General features: G+C 47.5%; 2 protein-coding genes across 4 annotated transcripts in view; one reads left to right on the forward strand and one right to left on the reverse strand.

Annotated features, from left to right (window-relative positions):
• Positions 1 to 4,964: 4,964 nt before the first annotated feature.
• The window catches only part of LOC143923385 (uncharacterized), a 144,011-nt gene continuing 126,637 nt past the window's right edge, over positions 4,965 to 22,338 (reverse strand). For all 3 annotated transcript variants that reach the window (XM_077447009.1, XM_077447010.1, XM_077447008.1), the window contains one exon: positions 4,965 to 5,607. In XM_077447009.1, coding sequence (XP_077303135.1) covers positions 5,318 to 5,607 — 290 coding nt within the window. In that variant the 3' untranslated portion in view covers positions 4,965 to 5,317. The remainder of the gene's footprint in view (positions 5,608 to 22,338) is intronic.
• Positions 11,333 to 20,852, forward strand: LOC143925170 (uncharacterized). Its single transcript, XM_077449783.1, has 2 exons — positions 11,333 to 15,132; positions 20,772 to 20,852. Exons 1-2 carry the CDS (start codon positions 11,965 to 11,967, stop codon positions 20,850 to 20,852), a joined length of 3,249 nt encoding a protein of 1,082 aa, XP_077305909.1. The 5' UTR covers positions 11,333 to 11,964.

The following is a 22,338-nucleotide window of genomic DNA, read 5'->3' on the forward strand; positions in this document are numbered from 1 at the left end:
TCGGTCCTCAAGGGTTAATAAAGACCGCACAGTTCATGGGGTATGTTTGATGAGTGAATAGGAGATGAAAACCACCACCGGCACCCAAACACACTGCCTCTTACCCTCCTTTTTAGCCCCTTATCACAGGGGGTCAAATGAGCATTGAATAAGATGCGACCCCTTGCTCTTGATCAACCATGATCAATCAGGTACAGCAGGATGGATACAGGTATCCTGGTCTCCACATTCCATCCCAGCAATTACACCGTAAGTAATCATCACGTGGAATATAAAGGAATAAACCTCATGGTGCAGTAATCCTTATTATAGCTTTATTAGTAAAACATGAGAATATTGCACTCACATGATCCAGATTCGAAATAATGAAAAGAAAAAAAATCGGATGAAATTCAAATTGTTTTTGAATACTTTTCAAATTTTTATTGTTTCAGGGGCGTGGCTAGATGTGCATTAAAGTGCATTATATAGGCGGGACGTCAATCTAATGGCAGAAATTAACTGCATTCCAACCAGCTGAAGCCCCAAAAGAAAACAAAACCAAGGGGGCTAATCACGGACCGGAACTTTGCTCAACCACAGTAGTCACACTGCTAAAATAAGCAGAAAAAAATAGTATGTCTAAGCCAGCAACCTTTATCAAATGAATCCATAAAGATGCAAATAGCGGCCAACATATATATATATATATATATATATATATATATATATATATATAAATCAAATACTGTAGCTGCTGACTTTTAGATCTGATGTGTATCTACCACAGGGTGGTCCTGAGGATACATTGCAAAATAAACATGCCACGTCCCGATATTTATATTTACTAGAAAACACAACAGCTAATGTTGATAGTGATGGACTTTTTAGGCATAAATATAGATAAAAAAGAATAATTTTAAACAATATTTTATTTCTAAAAACAAACAAATGTTCAATGTCTCAGAGCATAGTAGTTACATTGTCTAGTATAATATAGGTACATCACATTTTACATATATTCCCATATGCATACAACATGGGGACATTAAAAAAAGGAACCATCAATACAGAAAATACAATTTACAAAAACAGTGTATCATAGATGACTCAGCTCAGAGATGCTCTACATGTTACGCGTTCTCTACAACGCTTCATCAGGAGCTTATAACGTTTTTCTAAAAATAAATGTACTAGAGTCAATTTTGTTCAAAGGGGACATTGCGTGCGGTGTCCTGAACAGCTCAGTCCAATAAATGCTCGTACAAGGACTCTGTTCTGATCCTTAAGAGAAAGTCTAACATTCTCAAGTTTCTACCACAAATCTCAGTCCACTATTTGCTGCAAGCAAATTACTTTTGCTCACATTACTGCTGCTAAGTCTCTAGAGTCAGTTCTACCTAAAAGAAATTCACTACAAAAGTGTTCCTTAAATTCTTGGTCCAATATTTGCTCACATTACTAAGGGAAAGCTTAGTAACTTCAAATTGTTAAGAGTTACTGGAGTACCCCTTAGTTACCCTGAACATATCCAAGTTCAAGTTCTACAATAAAGCATCAGAAAAGCATATCGCTAGACTGATTACTGAGCCAAAGGAGTGACTGTGTGCCTGGCTGTGGGTCATCTACTGGGAAAAGATCATTAATTAAAGAGGAAGTAAACCCTGATGGGTTTACTTCCTCTTTCATTTCCTGCAAAGGTAAAGCATAATGGACTACTATGCATCGCATAGTAGTCCATTATGTGTCACTTACCTGACACAGGAGCCAGCAAAGTCACCGCTGTCCCCTGTAGTCCGGCGCATCCATCTTCTCGGTGGATCTCGCCTCTCCGCCGCTGTCATTCGGCGAAGCCGCGGTGACGTCACTCCCGCGCATGCGCACGGGAGCCACCACTTGCGGCATATCGCTGTTGACCGCGGTGCGCTAAGTGCACCTGCATGCCGCTGTCTACGGCACATGTGCCGTAGACAGGGGTGCCTGTCTTTCGGCAAATATCTCCTAAACTGTGTAGGTTTAGGAGATATTTCATGGACCTACATGTAAGCCTTAATCTAGGCTTCCCTTTAGGTCAAAGTTGGTTGTAATGGTTTACAACCACTTTAAGCAGCCCCTGCGGGGGTGAGTGCTACATATACTATATGGTAGCGCTTTTGAGGTTTATTGGCGCACAGTGCTATGTACATTTTTCTTAGTATATGAAAGAATCTACAGTACGTCTGAACATTTATAGAGTAGGGAAATGATTTATGAGCAAGTTATAGAGGAATCTATTTCCCCATTCTTTATGAGTCTTATCCTGGAATGCAGAACTAGAAATCCAGATCTCCTAACAATAATGGAAGGTTGCATATAAATTAAATTCAGTTCACGTTGTACATACTAGTACTTGTTACTATTAGACATGTGCAGAGTAAAATATTTCGTTTCGGAATTTCGTTTTCGTCCGAAAACTTAATTTATTTAGTTACTCCCGAAATTCGTTTTTATTTATTTTGTTTTTCGTTCAAAAATTGCATTCGTCCGAAAATCCACATGAATCACGGTCGAATCTGTCTTTGAAGGCTTATGGTGTCTGTCGAATGTATAAAGAAGATTCGACGGAGCTAGTATATAGCATACTTTAGAACCCTATTAAAGTCTATGGGACTCCAACGTTCAAAATCTAAAGTGCTAATTTTAAAGGCTAATTTGCAAGTTACTGTCCTAAAAAGTGTTTGGGGACCCGGGTCCTTCCCCAGGGGACATGGATCAATGCAAAAAAAAGTTTTAAAAACTGACGTTTTTTCGGGAGCAGTGATTTTAATAATGATTAAAGTGAAACAATAAAAGTGTAATATTCCTTTAAATTTCGTAGGGCGGGGGGGGTTGTCTATAGTATGCCTGTGAAGGGGCGCATGTTTCTGGTGCTTAGAACTGTCCCTGCACAAAGTGTCATTTATGCAGGAAAAAAAGTCCTTTAAAATCACTCGCAGCTATTATGAATTGTCGGCTCCGTAATACAGAGAACACTCATTGAAAGTCATTGATAAAAAAATAAATAAATAAATAAAAAAAAAGCGTGGGGGTCCCCCAAATTCAATTACCAGGCCCTTCAGGTCTGGTATGGATATTAAGGGGAACCCTGCCTCAAATTTAAGAAAAAATTTGACGTGGGGTTCCCCCTAAAAATCCATACCAGACCCTTTATCCGAGCACGCAACCTGGCAGGCCGCAGGAAAAGGGGGGGGGGCGAGAGAGCGCCCCCCCCTCCTGAACCGTACCAGGCCACATGCCCTCAACATTGGGAGGATGCTTTGGGGGTCTGTGACCCCTCAAAGCACCTTGTCCCCATGTTGATGAGGACAAGGGCCTCATCCCCACAACCCTGGCCGGTGGTTGTGGAGGTCTGTGGGCGGGGGGCTTATCAGAATCTGGAAGCCCCCTTTAACAAGGGGACCCCCAGATCCCGCCCCCCCCCTGTTTGAAATGGTAAGGGGGTACAAAAGTACCCCTACCATTTCACAAAGAAAGTGTAAAAAATGGTTAAATAAAACAAACACCCTTTTGAAAAATTCCTTTATTAAAAAAAAAAAAAAAAAAAAAAAGATTCCAGCGGCGGTAATCCACTCTTGCTATCCAGCGACGGACGGTCATCTCTCCAATGATGGCTCATCTCATCCAGCGCAGCGAATCCTCCATCCTTCTTCTGTCTCCGTGGAGGAGACACTGCAGGCATTCCGGCGGCTGATGTTTCTTATATACGGAGGGCGGGGCCACCCATCACCTGACCCCGCCCCCTCTGACGCAAGGGGAAACCCGGGGTTCCCCGTGACGTATGGGTGACCCCGCACCCCTCTGATGTAACACAGGCAGGTTTCCGTTACATCAGAGGGGGGCGGGGTCACCCATACGTCACAGGGAACCCCGGGTTTCCCCTTGCGTCAGAGGGGGGCGGGGTCAGGTGACGGGTGGCCCCGCCCTCCGTATATAAGAAACGTCAGCCGCCGGATGCCTGCAGTGTCTCCTCCACGGAGACAGAAGAAGGATGGAGGATTCGCTGCACTGGATGAGATGAGCCATCGCTGGAGAGATGACCGTCCGTCGCTGGATAGCAAGAGTGGATTACCGCCGCTGGAATCTTTTTTTTATTTTTAATAAAGGAATTTTTCAAAAGTGTGTTTGTTTTATTTAACCATTTTTTACACTTTCTTTGTGAAATGGTAGGGGTACTTTTGTAGCCCCTTACCATTTCAAACGGGGGGGGCGGGATCTGGGGGTCCCCTTGTTAAAGGGGGCTTCCAGATTCTGATAAGCCCCCCGCCCGCAGACCTCCACAACCACCGGCCAGGGTTGTGGGGATGAGGCCCTTGTCCTCATCAACATGGGGACAAGGTGCTTTGAGGGGTCACAGACCCCCAAAGCATCCTCCCAATGTTGAGGGCATGTGGCCTGGTACGGTTCAGGAGGGAGGGGGGGCCACTCTCTCGTCCCCCCCTCTTTTCCTGCGGCCTGCCAGGTTGCGTGCTCGGATAAAGGGTCTGGTATGGATTTTTAGGGGGAACCCCACGTCAATTTTTTTTTAAATTTGACGCAGGGTTCCCCTTAATATCCATACCAGACCTGAAGGGCCTGGTAATTGAATTTGGGGGACCCCCACGCTTTTTTATTTTTTTATCAATGACTTTCAATGAGTGTTCTCTGTATTACGGAGCCGACAATTCATAATAGCTGCGAGTGATTTTAAAGGACTTTTTTTCCTTCATAAATGACACTTTGTGCAGGGACAGTTCTAAGCACGGGAAACATGCGCCCCTTCACAGGCATACTATAGACAACCCCCCCCCCCCCCTACGAAATTTAAAGGAATATTACACTTTTATTGTTTCACTTTAATCATTATTAAAATCACTGCTCCCGAAAAAACGGCCGTTTTTAAAACTTTTTTTTGCATTGATACATGTCCCCTGGGGCAGGACCCGGGTCCCCAAACACTTTTTAGGACAGTAACTTGCAGAATCTTTTCTCTCTGTCAAATCTTTTTTCTCTGTCGAATATTTTCTCTATATAATCTTGGACTAATAGAGGTAAGGTTAGGCACATTCGACCACAGGTTCTATAGACACAGATTGTTGTCAGAGTCATGTCGAATCTCCTATTCTATATCGAACTGTTGTAACGATGAAAACGAAAATAAAGCATTTATTTATGTCGGATCTTTCGTTTTTCGGATTTTGTGCTTTCGTTATCGTTTGTCAAAACGAAAATAGCTGAAATTCGGACGAAAATGCATTCGGACGAAAACGAATGCACATGTCTAGTTACTATACAAATTTTAAGTGTATTCATTTATAGTCAATCAATATCCTTCAGCTTCCAGCCTTTTGATGACGGGTCTGTTATGATTCCATAGGATCTGGTAGACCTTGTCCTTGTCACCATTACCCCAGTGTGTAATGTAGCGGTAGAGTTCCCTCATCTGTTCCTGGGAGGTGCGCTTACTGCATATTGTCCCATATTGTTCATCGATGAGTAGACCCGGTGAAAGAAGTTCCTCTAAAATTGGTTCCACCGGAGAGATGGCCTGGATCAGAGCCGGACGATGTTTATCCATAAAGTGCTCACCAGATGCAGAAACATGGGCAGCTCCTGCAATTAGATGGGTATTTATGGGTAAGATCAGGTACACATTTTAAACCATATTAGCACCTTCTGAAATCTAAAACACTTCAAAATATGCTGTTCACTGGAGAATTTTAAGAGCGTAAAAGTGTTTACAAAGTGCATAGTCTTCAGCAGCATCCATGTGGCTTCAATTTGTGCACTTAAAGTGAAAGTAAACCCATGGATTTAAACAGTTTAAAAAAAAGGCATGCCGGGAATGCTAACTGGACATTGGCTGTGCTCTCAGCCAAACTATCAAACCATCCAATGGCTGGTGTCATAACAAATCACATGTGCAGCACCATAGCAGTTGAAGATTAAACAGAGGCAAAGATGACAGCTTCCTTGGCTGAAAACGATAGGGGAGTTTACTTCCACTTTAATTGCCAGTCCACCATGAATATGGTAGTGTCAGTAAGGGGTGTAACTATAGATAATGGGACCAACAAAAAATGACAGGTGCTGCTGAGGGCTCCACAATGTCCTCTTGCATGACAAACCACTTAGCCCTTGTACACACGGTCGGAGATTCCGTTGGAATGTTTACTATCGGACCGTTTTGTCGGATATTCCGACTGTGTGTGGTTTGCATCGGACTGTTTCCGTCGGAATATCCGACGGACCAAGTTTTCCAACTTGTTGGTAAAATCTTCCGACAAAATGCTCCGATCAGACATACTCCGATCATGTGTAGAGAATTCCGATTAGACAAAGTGCCACGCATGCTCAGATCAAATTCCTAGACCAAAGCTATTGGCTACTAGCCTGAACGTAGTCCCATCGTAACGAAATAACGTCATCACGTTTTGTTTCCGACAACTTTGTCCGACACGTGTGTATGCAACAATTTCGGACAAAATCCGCCAGACAAAATCCGACGGATTTGGTTGTCGGAATGTCCGACCGTGTGTACAAGGGCTAAGAGTGTCAATAAGGACACAGCTTGCCCTAGCTCAAAACATCCAATAGGGAAAGGGAGTCATAAAAGTTGCACATCACAGCAAAAACCTGTAAGGCAGTGTATAAAAAGCCTCAGCTTGGTCTCCAACCAGCCCTCTAAAACCGTGCAAGTTTAGGAAATATTTATAGTACCTACAGGTAAGACTTATTATAGGCTTTCCTGTCGGTAAAAGGGGTGTAACAGGGTTTACAACCACTTTAACCACTTCAGCCCTCGGGAGATTTTACCCCCTTCCTGACCAGAGCACTTTTTACAATTTGGCACTGCGCCGCTTTAACTGAAAATTGCACAGTCATGCAATGCTGTACCCAAACCAAATTTGCGTCCTTCTTTTCCCACAAATAGAGCTTTCTTTTCGTGGTATTTGATCACCTCTGCGGTTTTTATTTTTTGAGCTATAAACAAAAAATACCGACAATTTTGAAAAAGAAAACAATACTTTTAACTTTTTGCTATAATAAATATCCCCCAATTAAAAAAAACAAACAAAAAAAAACGAATTTCTTCATCAGTTTAGGCCAATATATATTCTAAAAAAAAAAATCACAAAAAGAGTATATTGATTGGTTTGCACAAAAGTTATAGTGTCTACAAACTATGGGAAAGATTTATGGCATTTTTATTTTTATTATTATTATTTTTACTAGTGATGGCAGTGATCTGCGATTTTTAGTGGTGCTGCGACATTGCGAAAGACAGATCGGACACTTTTGACACATTTTTGGGACCACTGACATTTATCAGTGCTATAAAAATGCACTGATTGCTGTGTAAATGTCACTGGTAGTGAAGGGGTTAACATTAGGTGTGTTTAGTGTGCTCTAACTGTATGGGGATGTGATTTACTAGTGGGGGGGAGACATATCATTGTTCCTACTTACTAGAAACAAACAAGATGTTTACTCTCCCCTGACAGCACAGGGATTTGTGTGTTTACACACATAATGTACACAATCGTGCGTGGCTGGCGGTGATCGTGCCCGCTGGCCATGCACATTGTGTCCCCCCCGCTGTGCAGCCCTCTGGTGGGGGCGAAAAAGGGAAGGAGTTACCCATATGGGATTTTGACGAGGGGAGCCATTCTGCCGCAGTAAATCTGCGTGAGCCGGTTGGGAACTGGTTAAGCACGCCGACGCTGTGATTGATCCTAACATATAGTAGCCCGGATCAAGGACAAGCTGTGCAAGAGCTGTCAGTACACTCCTATAACTTATGCTATAATTAGAAGTCAGGAAAGAGAGGGGCCCAAGTGCATGGAGTTAATTTTAAAAAGTCACTTCATTTTCCGAAAAACTGATCTGCCATCCAAAGATTACCAGTTTCTTGCATCCTATTAGCTGAATGGTGATGTATCCATAGAAAGGAGTATTAATGGTTAAAAAGGAAGGCAGTCATCCTTCACAGTGGGTCCAGAACTCTGCAAGACATGTAAGGAAAAAAACAGGGAGGGGGGTGCGCAGACCTGACTGTAGTATTAAAATGATGACTTTAATAGGATAAGATTAAAAACACTTACAAGACGGTAGAAGATGCACGCTCGTCAAAGTAAAGTCCAGTCCTGGCATTTCACATGGCTCTGTGCATCCCACATTGCTGTTCCAGATAGCTGCAAAGGATTGAGTAGCTGGCTGGAATGGATCACAGCTGGCTGCTCCTTCTATTGGTGCATAGCCTTTCATCACTGCAGCCCTGACTGACAAGTTTCCAGCCCTGCCTAGGTCCAATCGGATGCCGGTGACATCACTTCCTGTTGCATGGTCCATGTTGGTCAGTGTGGAGCTTCTTGTTTCCTTTGGTCCTGGAGAAACACTGTGATCCATTCCAGCCAGCTGCTCAATCCTTTCCAGCTATCCAGAACAGCGGTGGGACCCACAGAGTCACGTGGAATGCCAGGACTGCACTTAACTTTGACGAGCGTGCATCTTCTATCATCTTGTAAGTGTTTTTAATCTTATGCTATTAAAGTCATCATTTTAATACTACACTCAGGTCGGCACTTCCACCTCCCTGTTTTTTCCTTACATGTCTTGCAGAGTTCTGGACCCACTGTGAAGGATGACTGCCTTCCTTTTTAACCATTAATACTCCTTTCTATGGATACATCACCATTCAGCTATTACAGCCACAGACTATACCCTAAGGATTTCTCCGTCTGGAGCATCAGATAAACACTGACTATACTGCTGTCTTATCAGGTTTTAGCTGAGTAGACATTCTGATTTTTTTTTCTTGCCTCAAGAAGATTGCATTAGGCCGCGTACACACGTGGTGGACTGTCTGGCCAACTAAGTCCGTCAGACAATCCGACAGACAGTCCGTCATACTTTCGAATGAACGGACTTGCCCACATACGGCACTTTTTGAGCGGACTAATACGGCGGACTAAGTCCGCCATACAATCCGCCCTACTTTTGAAATGAACGGACTCGCCCACACACGCGGAGGAAATTCCGCTCATTTCGAGCGCGTCTCCAGGTAGGCAGGGCCCGCGAAGGAGACATCGCTGACCCCGCCGCCTGGAATGGACTTAAAGGGGAATTCCAACGCCGAAAAAAATCGGCGTGGGGGTCTCCCCCAAGTCCACAACAGACCCTTGTCCGAGCACGCTACCCAGCCGTCCAGGAAAGGTGGTGTGGATGAGCGAGCGCCCCCCCCCCCCCCCCCCGAGCCGTACCAGGCCGCGCGGCCCCCCCCACCCCAAAGCACCTTGTCCCCATGTTGATGAGGACAAGGGCCTCTTCGCGACAACCCTGGCCGTTGGTTGTCGGGGTCTGCGGGCGGGGGGGCTTATCGGAATCCGGGAGCCCCCTTTAATAAGGGGGCCCCCGGATACCGGCCCCCCACCCTATGTGAATGAGTATGGGGTACAATGTACCCCTACCCATTCACCTGTGAAAAAAGTAAAAAAAAAACACAACACAAGGTTAAAATATTTTATTGCACAGCTCCGGGGGTCTTCCGTCTTCGGGGGTCTTCTCGCCGGACTCCTCCGCTATCTTCTTGTAGCTCTTTTGCTAGCGGAGGAGTCCAGCTTTCTTCCTCCCCGCCGGCCTCTTCTCCCGACTTCGGGGGTCTTGTCCCCCTCTTCGGTTCTTCTGTCGGGCCACCGCGCCTTCTTATAGCTCTTTTACAGGCGGTGGCCCGGTCTTCTGTCACCGCCGTCGCCGCCGCCTTCCGTTCTTGTTCTTGTTCTTCTTCTTCTCCTGGAGATGTTGCCTCGACGATCTCTCCGGCCGGAATGCCAGAGCCGCGCTGCGCGGCCACTTATATAGTGACAATGGGGCAGTGTCACATGGCTTTATGTCACATGGGTTGGTGTCACATGGTGACCCCGCCCCCTTGCGATGTCATAGTCCCCATGTGACATCAACCCATGTGACCAGCCCATGTGACATATACCATGTGACACCACCCCATTGTCACTATATAAGTGGCCGCGCAGCGCGGCTCTGGCATTCCGGCCGGAGAAATCGTCGAGGCAACATCTCCTGGAGAAGAAGAAGAAGAAGACGAAGAAGAACGTAAGGCGACGGCGGCGACAGAAAACCCGGCCACCGCCTGTAAAAGAGCTATAAGAAGGCGCGGTGGCCCGGCAGAAGAACCGAAGAGGGGGACAAGACCCCCGAAGTCGGGAGAAGAGGCCGGCGGGGAGGAAGAAAGCCGGACTCCTCCGCTAGCAAAAGAGCTACAATATTTTAACCCTGTGCTGTGTTTTTTTTTGTACTTTTTTTCACAGGTGAATGGGTAGGGGTACATTGTACCCCATGTAACGATATCACGTCTGAGCCAGGATATATTGTAACTAGTTGCCATTTTGTGTGGAAAGCAGCCATGACAGTTTGGCTGACCTTAGAATAAACTTACAGAATAATCTAAACTCCCCCCTCCCTTGTCTTAGGAATTCCAAAAGCTCTTAAAATCTTCAAAGGGAAGAAAGGTTATCTTAGCAGAGAAAACAAGGCTCAAGTTGCCTGGCAGATATTCCGGCCTGTCGTAAAACTGTCACTTTCTCCATGCAGACAACCAACAGATACCCGTCGTAAATACTTCCAACCAGATAGCGTGCAAACAGATTAGTAAAGTGTTGAAACGTTAACATTTTTTATAACTTTCAAAGCCATCATAGCACAGCCATAATATGGATATATTTGGTTTCCTCGGATAATTTCTAACATTTCAAGTCCAAACACCCCTATGTCAGGTCATATGGGAAGCCACTGGGACCCCTTACGGCTCCTAGGTAACCCTGAAATGGGAAACCTGTCATGTGTGGACTCGTTTTGAAGTAAATATCATGCTGATCACTAAAATGGATATCTGCAGTCTATAAACAATAGAGAGGCAGAGATATGAATATGTATTATAAAGTGTACCTGGGACAGGGTCATGAGTGTAGACACCTCCCAGCAACCAACCCCTAAACAAGATGACCAGACGATTGGTCACTGGTCGCTGTCAACACCCCCTTTGATTTGACAGAAAAGAGGAGAGGCCAAGGCAATAGGCAGTTCTCCTTTTACCATCCAAGCAGGAACATCTGCCAAGTTTGAGAACCGATTACCTTTGCTCATCGATTGAACTCTGATCAACCCTTGGACATTAACTGCAAGTATTCTTCCTTCCCAATTCTACCTTATTTCTTTGTGGCTGTATATTGTCTTTATTTTTTGAAACATCCTTTTTCTGTAAATGTTTTCTTCGCACCAACCTTGACCTTTTCATAATAAATCCTTATGTTGAAAAGTGTTAACCTTGTCTTTAAAGCTCTTGATGCAAACTATAAACGAACCTGTCTCTTAAAAGGGCGCTACTGTGGTAGAGTAAGGCACTGAGCAGACCTGTCTGTGGTGGCAGTGTGTGTTGCAGGCGCTTATTCTAAACTTATAATTGGTATTGCTTAAATTACGAGTCCCCCCGGCTCTGTCTTTTAAACGGGGGTGGTGGCAGTTAAAGGGTTAATTGTGTAATTAGCCCAGTGACAATCGCTCTCAGGCTGCCCGCACCTAGATTGTGGTCCCGCAAGCTGGAAAATCTTTGTGCTGGGTGCAGCTGAGTGTGGCATTGTTACGTAAGTGACAGCGTGGTGTTAGGTTGGCCGGTCCTTTGTCGCCAGTTAGCGAGGAGGGCAGGGATCTGACACCAGCGTTCGTCACATATTGGCTGGCAGCGTAGCGGGATAGTTTCGCATTAAGAGCATTCAGTGCATTGTTAGGAATTAGCTCTGCACTGAAGGAGTGTAACCTTTGTGGAAACAGTCCTTAGAGACAAGCTGGTGCACATTATTTTTTGTTTACGTTTTTTAAAAAGAGATATACAGCAACAGCTCCTTTCTACGCCTTCTTCCTATCTCTGCTTTCTGTTCTATCTTTTCTGCTTGCAACATGTCTGGGTTATCAGCATATAAAAAGATGAGCAAAAATGATCTGACTGCTGAGTGCACAGAAAGAGGAATTGATGTCGGTGGCAAAAACCGTGATGGCTTGATACATGCCCTACATGAGTTTGATATCCGTGCAGACCAGAACCTGGGGGAAACTGGACCAGAAAGGGTTTCCGCTACTCCAGAGCCCAGTGGTTCAGAGGCGGCCTCACCAGATGGGCAAGCAGAGACTGACACTGGACTACCACGGATTGTTACCTCCAAGCCATCGCCGGAGCAGGCCAGCATCAGATTGCCTGGAACCAGCATAGACTGTCCTCAAATGCAGGAAACACTACAACACCTCAGGGAGATGGATCCTGTGGTGTACCTGCAGTTTCTCGAGCGCCAGGCTGAGAGAGAGGAACGCAGGGCTGAGAGAGAGGCTGATCGTCGGCACGAACTGGAGATGGCTAGGCTCCAGCAGCAGCGACAGGTTCAGAACCTCGGATCCCTAGAGCACAGGGATGACTCTCTGCCAGTGACCCCGGCAGCCAAATTTCCAGTTATGGAAAAGGACAGTGACATTGACGTGTATCTACTGTCGTTTGAAAAAACTTGCCGTCAGTACCATCTGCCCCCAGCACAATGGGCCCGGTACCTGACGCCAGGGCTACGAGGCAAGGCCCTGGATGCTTATGTTGAACTGTCAGAAGAGCAAGGCGGTGATTATGAGGCCCTAAAGGCTGCAATCATCCAAAAGTTTCAGCTAACCCCGGAAGTGTACCGGAAGCGTTTTAGGTCCTTGCAAAAGGGGCCTGGGGACTCATACCTGGATGTGGTAAGTCGCTTACGCACCACATTCCGGCAGTGGACTAAAGGCTTGAATGCCGATTCTTTTGAGTCCTTGGAAGATCTTATGATTGAAGATCAACTTTTGCACATCTGTCCTACAGACGTCAGACAGTTTGTGCTGGAGCGAAAGCCAACCTCTGCCAAAGCAGCAGCAGAACTGGCAGATACCTATATCCACTCTCGGGTATCTGACCATCGCAAGGCTCCTCCAAATGGCTGGAAAGGAGGGAAATCACACATGGCAACCCCTCCTCTACCTACCAACCAAGTTCCTCAGCGGCCGGAACCTGCAGCTCCTGGAGCCCAAGCCTTTGTGACTGACAACCGCAAATGCTATAACTGTGGGAAAGGCGGACATCTCCGGACACAGTGCCCTGAGCAGAAGAAGACGACAACCCCTGGCCATCCGGCCAGCAACCCTTCTGCTGTGCTGCTCGTCGGTGGAAAACCTCCAGGAACCAATGTCAACTTGCAGCCAGTCATTGTAGGCCAACGAACTGTAACAGGCTTTCGTGACACTGGAGCCGAAGTCACTTTGGTCAGACCAGAGGTGATAGAAGAAACAGACATCATCCCAGAGAAGTACCTTTCCCTGACTGGAGTTGGGGGAACCTGTTCCCATGTACCTCGTGCCTATGTTTTCCTGGATTGGGGTGCCGGAAGTGGGATGAGAGAGGTGGGTGTCTCTGAGGAGATCCCCACTGCTGTGTTGTTGGGTTCTGATTTAGGTACCCTTGTTTCTTACTATGCCCCTGCTAAGAGCACCCAGGATGCTCCCACGGAACCTTCTGGACCTACCAAGGTACTGTTTACAGATGTTGGGGTAATATCTGGGCAACCTGTGGATGGACAGAGGGAGGGGGAGGGTGGAGTTGAAGTGCAAGGTCCTCCTTCAGAGACAGGAGAGGAGATCCCCTTGCTAGTGAAGGTACCTGATGTATGTTCCAATGTTGCTGAACTGATAAAGGTTAAATGTGATGATGATGACAATGATGACAATGATGACGATAATGATGATGATGATGATGATGATGATGTATTGCCAGTCTTGGTGGTCACTCGCAGTGCTGCAAAGGCAGCCGAGGTGCAGGCACTGATCGCAGAACAGCAGGAGGAGGTCTCGGGGCCCTCTCCCTGTTCTGACCCAGTGGACTCCACCTCTGTTGAGCCTCAGCAGCCGTCCTCGTTTGCCACAGGACTGCTGGCTGAGAGTTGTGGTCCTGCCTTTGAAACAGCACTGCAGACAGACCAAACACTAGCACAGCTCAGAAGTCTAGCTGATCGCCCCCCTGCAGAGAATGACAAACAAAAGGTCTACTGGGACAAAGGGAAACTGTATAGAGAAAGTTTGCTTGCAGAGGGGAATGAGGCTGACATAGGTGACAGACAGCTGGTGGTACCCAGTCAATTTAGGGGACCGCTGCTAAAAGTGGCCCATGAGATTCCCCTTGCAGGGCACTTGGGGATCACTAAGACCCGAGGGCGGTTGGTACATAACTTTTATTGGCCCAGGATGCTTGCTGACATAGCTGACTACTGTCGGTCCTGTGTTACCTGCCAGCGAGTTGGCAAGGTAGGGGATGTCCACAGGGCTCCACTAAAACCTTTGCCTGTGATTGACGAACCTTTTAAGAGGGTGGCAGTGGATATCGTTGGGCCTTTGGCCATCCCTAGCAGTTCAGGCAAACGTTATATCCTTACAGTTGTCAACTATGCCACGCGTTATCCAGAGGCGGTGGCTCTCCCCTGCCTCCGGACAGACAAGGTCGCTGATGCTCTCCTGGGAATCTTCACAAGAGTGGAATTCCCAGCCAAGCTCATTATCGATCAAGGCATTCAGTTTGTGTCTGACTTGATGCAAGCTCTCTGTCAGAAAATGCAGATGATGCATATCATGGCCAGTCCTTATCACCCACAAACCAACGGCTTGTGCGAGAGCTTCAATGGCCCTTTAAAACAAATGTTGCGCACCTTTGTGCACTCTCAGGGCAAGGACTGGAAACGATATCCGCCTCATCTGCTGTTTGCTTCCAGAGAGGTGCCTCAGAAGTCCACAGGCTTTTTGCCATTTGAACTTCTGTACGGACGGAGGGTAAGAGGGCCCCTGAATCTAATCTGTGAGACCTGGGAGGGCAAGATTGCTGACCCAGAGGTCTCTGTTGTGGATTACGTCCTAAAGTTCAGGGATAAAATGGAGACACTTGTGGAAATTGTGCGGGAAGAACACCTGGTGCACCTGTCACAGGTCCTGGACCAACTGACAGCTGCCAATCTGACCGTCAAACCCAGTAAGTGTCAGATTGCCATGATCAATGTGCAGTACTTGGGACACCGGGTAGGAGGGGGCACCCTGAAACCCGAGACCGGGAAGGTTGATGCCATCCTGGCATGGCCTACCCCCCAAACCAAAAAGCAGGTTATGTCTTTCTTGGGGACCGCTGGCTACTATAGGAAGTTTGTATGTAACTATAGTAGCCTGGCTAAACCTCTGACTGACCTAACCAAAAAGAAACTGCCCAAGGTGGTGTCTTGGACACCAGAATGTGAGCAGGCATTTCAGGCCTTGAAGGAGGCGCTGGCCCGCGCTCCTGTGCTACAGGCTCCAGACTTTACCCGCCGTTTCCTAGTGCAGACTGATGCCTCTGCCTATGGATTGGGTGCAGTCCTGAGCCAGGTGGATGATGCTGGAGAGGAGCATCCCATCCTCTACCTGAGCCGGAAGCTGCTTCCCAGGGAAGTAGCATATGCCACGATCGAAAAGGAGTGTCTTGCGATCGTGTGGGCTCTCCAGAAGTTACAAACGTACCTTTATGGACGGCACTTCACTGTGATCACAGATCACAATCCCTTGAGCTGGCTAAATCGTGTGGCTGGGGAGAATGGCAAACTGCTTCGGTGGAGCTTAATTCTTCAACAATACGATTTCACCATCCAGCATAAGAAAGGCAGCACCCATGGCAATGCTGATGGGCTGTCGCGACAAGCCGAGCCTGCAAGAGTCGGTTGCGTCAGGAGGGAAATTGTAGTTCCCTCCCATGCAACCACCTAAGGAGGGAGGTGTAACGATATCACGTCTGAGCCAGGATATATTGTAACTAGTTGCCATTTTGTGTGGAAAGCAGCCATGACAGTTTGGCTGACCTTAGAATAAACTTACAGAATAATCTAAACTCCCCCCTCCCTTGTCTTAGGAATTCCAAAAGCTCTTAAAATCTTCAAAGGGAAGAAAGGTTATCTTAGCAGAGAAAACAAGGCTCAAGTTGCCTGGCAGATATTCCGGCCTGTCGTAAAACTGTCACTTTCTCCATGCAGACAACCAACAGATACCCGTCGTAAATACTTCCAACCAGATAGCGTGCAAACAGATTAGTAAAGTGTTGAAACGTTAACATTTTTTATAACTTTCAAAGCCATCATAGCACAGCCATAATATGGATATATTTGGTTTCCTCGGATAATTTCTAACATTTCAAGTCCAAACACCCCTATGTCAGGTCATATGGGAAGCCACTGTGACCCCTTACGGCTCCTAGGTAACCCTGAAATGGGAAACCTGTCATGTGTGGACTCGTTTTGAAGCAAATATCATGCTGATCACTAAAATGGATATCTGCAGTCTATAAACAATAGAGAGGCAGAGATATGAATATGTATCATAAAGTGTACCTGGGACAGGGTCATGAGTGTAGACACCTCCCAGCAACCAACCCCTAAACAAGATGACCAGACGATTGGTCACTGGTCGCTGTCAACACCCCCTTTGATTTGACAGAAAAGAGGAGAGGCCAAGGCAATAGGCAGTTCTCCTTTTACCATCCAAGCAGGAACCTCTGCCAAGTTTGAGAACCGATTACCTTTGCTCATCGATTGAACTCTGATCAACCCTTGGACATTAACTGCAAGTATTCTTCCTTCCCAATTCTACCTTATTTCTTTGTGGCTGTATATTGTCTTTATTTTTTGAAACATCCTTTTTCTGTAAATGTTTTATTCGCACCAACCTTGACCTTTTCATAATAAATCCTTATGTTGAAAAGTGTTAACCTTGTCTTTAAAGCTCTTGATGCAAACTATAAACGAACCTGTCTCTTAAAAGGGCGCTACTGTGGTAGAGTAAGGCACTGAGCAGACCTGTCTGTGGTGGCAGTGTGTGTTGCAGGCGCTTATTCTAAACTTATAATTGGTATTGCTTAAATTACGAGTCCCCCCGGCTCTGTCTTTTAAACGGGGGTGGTGGCAGTTAAAGGGTTAATTGTGTAATTAGCCCAGTGACAATCGCTCTCAGGCTGCCTGCACCTAGATTGTGGTCCCGCAAGCTGGAAAATCTTTGTGCTGGGTGCAGCTGAGTGTGGCATTGTTACGTAAGTGACAGCGTGGTGTTAGGTTGGCCGGTCCTTTGTCGCCAGTTAGCGAGGAGGGCAGGGATCTGACACCAGCGTTCGTCACACCCCATACTCATTCACATAGGGTGGGGGGCCGGTATCCGGGGGCCCCCTTATTAAAGGGGGCTCCCGGATTCCGATAAGCCCCCCGCCCGCAGACCCCGACAACCAACGGCCAGGGTTGTCGGGAAGAGGCCCTTGTCCTCGTCAACATGGAGACAAGGTGCTTTGGGGTGGGGGGGCCGCGCGGCCCCCCTTCCCCAAGGCACCCCCCATGTTGAGGGCACGCGGCCTGAAACGGCTCAGGAGGGGGGGGGGGGCGCTCGCTCGCCCCCCTTTCCTGGCCGGCCGGGTAGCGTGCTCGGACAAGGGTCTGTTGTGGACGCCGATTTTTTTCCCCTTTAAGTCCATACCAGGCGGCGGGGCCAGCGACGTCTCTGTCGCGGGCCCCCCCTATCTGGATACCCGCTCGAAATGAGCGGACTTTCCTCCGGGCGGGAAAAGTCCGCTCATTTCAAAAGTACGGCGGACTGGCACACACACGGGCGGATTGTCCGCTGAAATGCGAGTCCAGCGGACAGTATTTCCAATATTCCGAAATACTTAGTCCGCCAGACTGTCCGCTGAAAAAGTCCGCTGAAGCCCACACACGAGCGGACTGTCCGCTGAAATGTGTTTCGGCGGACTAAGTTGGGCAGACAGTCCGCCCGTGTGTACGCGGCCTTATGCTGCATACACACGATCAAACTCTTCTGCCCGAGTGTGGGCTCTGACGGACTTTTTTTTACCCAAAAGTCCAGTGGACTTAGAAAGTAGTTTTGACTCAAAATATGGCCATGTGTGTTGGTTCACTGTATTTTTGAAATGAACGGACTTTCCCGCATGGAGAAAAGTCTGTTCATTTTGAACGCGCTTCCAGGTAGCCGGGACTAGTGAAGGAAGTCAATGTCGCCGCCTTTGGCGGCGAGATTGACACGTCGCTGGCCCCGTCACCTGGTATGGACTTAATAAAAAATATAGCTGCAGGGCCGGGCTGACATGCAAGCTCACCTTCATGGAAATGGAGAAATATGGTTTTTGACTTTTGTTTAACTTAAACACATTGCTAATATCTTTGCCTACATGTTTATAGCTTAAATATTGATATTTGCACTGACAACTGCCATTTTAGGCACTTTTATTGCAGTGTCAGGTAAAAAAATTTGTCTGTGCCAGTAAATTACATGGTTTTTGCCAGTAAAAAATTGGTGCTGTTTGAAAATTCCACGTCTCTCTTATCTATATATAATACACTCTTCAAATGTACTTTAAAATGCATGGTTTTCCCTTTTGTGAATGTAGCACTGACCCCCGAAGGAGCGGCTGCATTGATTGGGCTTACCGTTACTTTCTAGACCTCGTGTATGTCTAGGGGTTTCCCGAGGTAGATGGCCCAAGAACTGCAGAGTCTGACACCAGATCCGCTTAAGGGATTTTTATTTGCAAAAAGGAGATTAAACGAACACAGTCTCTCAACGTAGGGTTAGCCCTTGTACACACAGTTGGAGATTCCGACAACCAAATCCATTGGATTTTGTCCAACAGATTTTGTCCGTCGGATCTTGTCCGAAACTGTTGCATACACATGGTTGGACAAAGTTGTCGAAAAATCTGATCTTTCAGAACGTGATGATGTAATTTTGTTAGGATGGAACTATGTTCAGGCTAGTAGCCAATAGTTTTGATGTAGGAATTTGATCTGAGCATGCGTGGCACTTTGTCCGATCTGAATTCTCTACACATGATCGGAGTATGTCCGATTGGACCAGTTTGTTGGAAAATATTTCCAGCAAGTTTGAAAATTTGGTCCAACGGATATTCCGACGGAAACAGTCCGATGCATACCACACACAGTCGGATTATCCGACAACACGGTCCGATAGGACACATTCCGACGGATTCTCCGACCGTGTGTACAAGGGTTTAGAGGGTTTAGGTAGGAAAGTCCAGGTACTCTTGGATCTAAGACAAATAGAGAAGAGTCTCTCACATTAGGGACATCCAGAGAATAGCCATTCACAACTGGATCCTCACTCTTATCGGATAGTCCTTCTCTCACTAGGCCTAGCAGTCGATAAAGTGCTAAAACAAAGGGAAGTCTCTGCCGCAGACTTGTTGTAGAACACTTGAATAACTGAAAGATGTAGCAGCTTAGAGAAGACTCGTACAGCACCAGTATCTTGCAGCCGGTCCGGCGATACCATACAAGATCAGATTCGGTTGGGGTCTTTCAACTAAGCCTCCAGGCTCTGAGAAGCCAAACTTTTCATGGCCTTCTCCCAAAGAGTCCTCCCCTGGATGCTCCTCCAGTTGCTGGGCCTCTCCACAAACCCTAGATGGCACTGGACCACCTTCGAATCCTTCCTTCAGTTACTTTGCCTCGGGCCAGCCATCCCCGAGACTTGAAATCGGGTGGATCCGCACCCCAGGCCACGAGAGCCCTGGGGGCTGGTCAGGAGGACCAGGACAAACAGACAGAAAGATCTTCTGGACCGGAACACAGAAGCACGTGACATCAGCACCTTAAGTACCCACTCCCAGAATGCACAGCAAGAATGACACTCACACTGAGCTGGTTCAGAGAGAGAATAATCACTTAATGCACCTAACTGGACTGAATCCTAGACTCTGCCAGAGATGGCAGCGCCGCCTATGACACCATGCAATCAAGCCAGACTGGTACTGAGGCCAAATTTGTGTGTAATTGAACCCAAAACCAAACTGCAGCTTCAGGAATATTAAATGAAAAAACACATAGCGTGTGCTCTTCAGGAGCCGGCGCTACATGAACAAGAAAATAATGACGCTATGTTGTTGGGCTGGTATAATAATGCTATGGGGCTGGTATGAAGTTATTTCCAGGGCTGCTTTTTATTCCCAGTCTTGCCCTGTTTCTGGGGACCCTAATGTAGGGGGAGGCTCTCTGGAGACCCTGATGTAGGAGGAGGCTCTCTGGGGACTCTGATTTAAGGGGAGGCTCTCTGGGGACCCTGATGTTGGGGGAGGCTCTCTGGGGACCCTGATGTAAGGGGAGGCTCTCTGGGGACCCTGGTGTAAGTAGGGAGGCTCTCTGGGGACCCTGATGTAAGAGGATGCTCTCTGGGGACCCTGATGTAAGGGGAGGCTCTCTGGGGACCCTGATGTTGGGGGAAGCTCTCTGGGGACCCTGATGTAAGGGGAGGCTCTCTGGGGACCCTGATGTAAGTGGGGGATCCGCGCTCAGATATGTAACGGTATACACACACACACACACACACACACACACACACACACACGTATATTATATACATGCTTTTTCTATATTGTTGTACTTATTCATTGACTGTTTTATTTAAAGGAGGGGGCACTGACATGTCAGGTGTGACTGTGTGGCAACGGCAAATGGTTTACATAGCTCACGGCATCACAGGTCAGCTAGAAGGCCCCTTAGCAGAATTTTGCTTAGGGCCCCAGGGAGGTCAGGATCGGAACTGACTCTACTCCATACCTTCCAACAGTCCTGGATTGTGCAGGACTGTCACACATGCTCAGCTTATTACATGTCTCCCAACAGACCTGGATTGTGCCCGCCTTTCCAGAAATGTCACCCTATTACTGTCCCACAAAGGCTCTTCCCCTGTCCACAAATAAATGAAAGCATATGTAATTTGTATATGAATAAATCAGCAGTGTGATTTTTATATGAATGGCGTTCATTGAGCTATATGCAGACAGCCCTGCAGCTCATTCATAAGGAAAGCATAGGGAAGCTCCTCCTCATCTCCAGTTACATTGCACAGATGAGGGAAGGAATTCCTGCTGCATCTCTCCACTACATATGGTGAGTGAGCTTGGGGGTTTAGGAGGCCTGTATTGGTAGGAAAGGAGAAAGTTTGTACTGGTAGGGAGGAAGGAGGTCTGTGCTGAAGGCGGAAGTTATGTACTGGGGAGGTGGGTCTGTACTAGTGGGGAGGGAGGAGGTCTGTACTAGTGAGAAGGTCTGTGCTGGTTTAGAGGGAGGGGGTCTGTACTGGTGGGAAGGGAGGAGGTTTGTGCTGGTGGAGAGGGAGGAGGTCTGTACTGGTTGGAAGGGAGGAGATCTGTACTGACTGGAAGGGAGGAGATCTGTACTGGTGGGAAGGGAGATCTGTACTGGTTGGAAGGGAGGAGGTCTGTACTGGTGGGAAGGGAGATCTATATTGGTGGGAAGGGAGGAGGTTTGTGCTGGTGGAGAGGGAGGAGGTCTGTACTGGTGGGAAGGGAGATCTGTATTGGTGGGAAGGGAGGAGGTTTGTGCTGGTGGAGAGGGAGGAGGTCTGTACTGGTGAGAAGGGAGGAGATCTGTACTGGTGGGGAAGGAGGTCTGTACTGTTGGGGAAGGAGGAGATTTGTACTGGTGGGAAGGGAGGAGGTCTGTACTGGTGGGAAGGGAGGAGGTCTGAACTGATTGGAAGGCAGGAGATCTGTACTGGTGGGATGGGAGATCTGTACTGGTTGGAAGGGAGGAGATCTGTACTGGTGGGAAGAGAGATCTGTACTGGTGAGAAGGGAGGAGATCTGCACTGGTGGGGAAGGAGGAGGTTCTGTACTGGTAGGGAAGGAGGAGGTCTGTACTGGTGGGGAAGGAGGAGGTCTGTACTGGTGGGGAAGGAGGAGGTCTGTACTGGTGGGAAAGGAGGAGGTCTGTACTGATTGGAAGGCAGGAGATCTGTACTGGTGGGATGGGAGATCTGTACTGGTTGGAAGGGAGGAGATCTGTACTGGTGGGAAGAGAGATCTGTACTGGTGAGAAGGGAGGAGATCTGCACTGGTGGGGAAGGAGGAGGTTCTGTACTGGTAGGGAAGGAGGAGGTCTGTACTGGTGGGGAAGGAGGAGGTCTGTACTGGTGGGGAAGGAGGAGGTCTGTACTGGTGGGAAAGGAGGAGGTCTGTACTGGTGGGAAAGGAGGAGGTCTGTACTGGTGGGAAAGGAGGAGGTCTGTACTGGTGGGAAAGGAGGAGGTCTGTACTGGTGGGAAAGGAGGAGGTCTGTACTGGTGGGGAAGGAGGAGGTGGTCTGTACTGTGGGAAGGGAGGAGGTCTGTATTAGTGGGGAGGGGGGGGAGTCTGTTCTGTGAGGAGGTCTGGGCTGGTGGAGAGGG

The sequence above is a fragment of the Lithobates pipiens genome, unplaced genomic scaffold (genome assembly GCF_037356315.1).
Source record: "Lithobates pipiens isolate NorthernLeopardFrog02 unplaced genomic scaffold, aLitPip1_a1.2 Scaffold_22, whole genome shotgun sequence".
In the NCBI taxonomy this organism is placed as follows: Eukaryota; Metazoa; Chordata; class Amphibia; order Anura; family Ranidae; genus Lithobates; species Lithobates pipiens.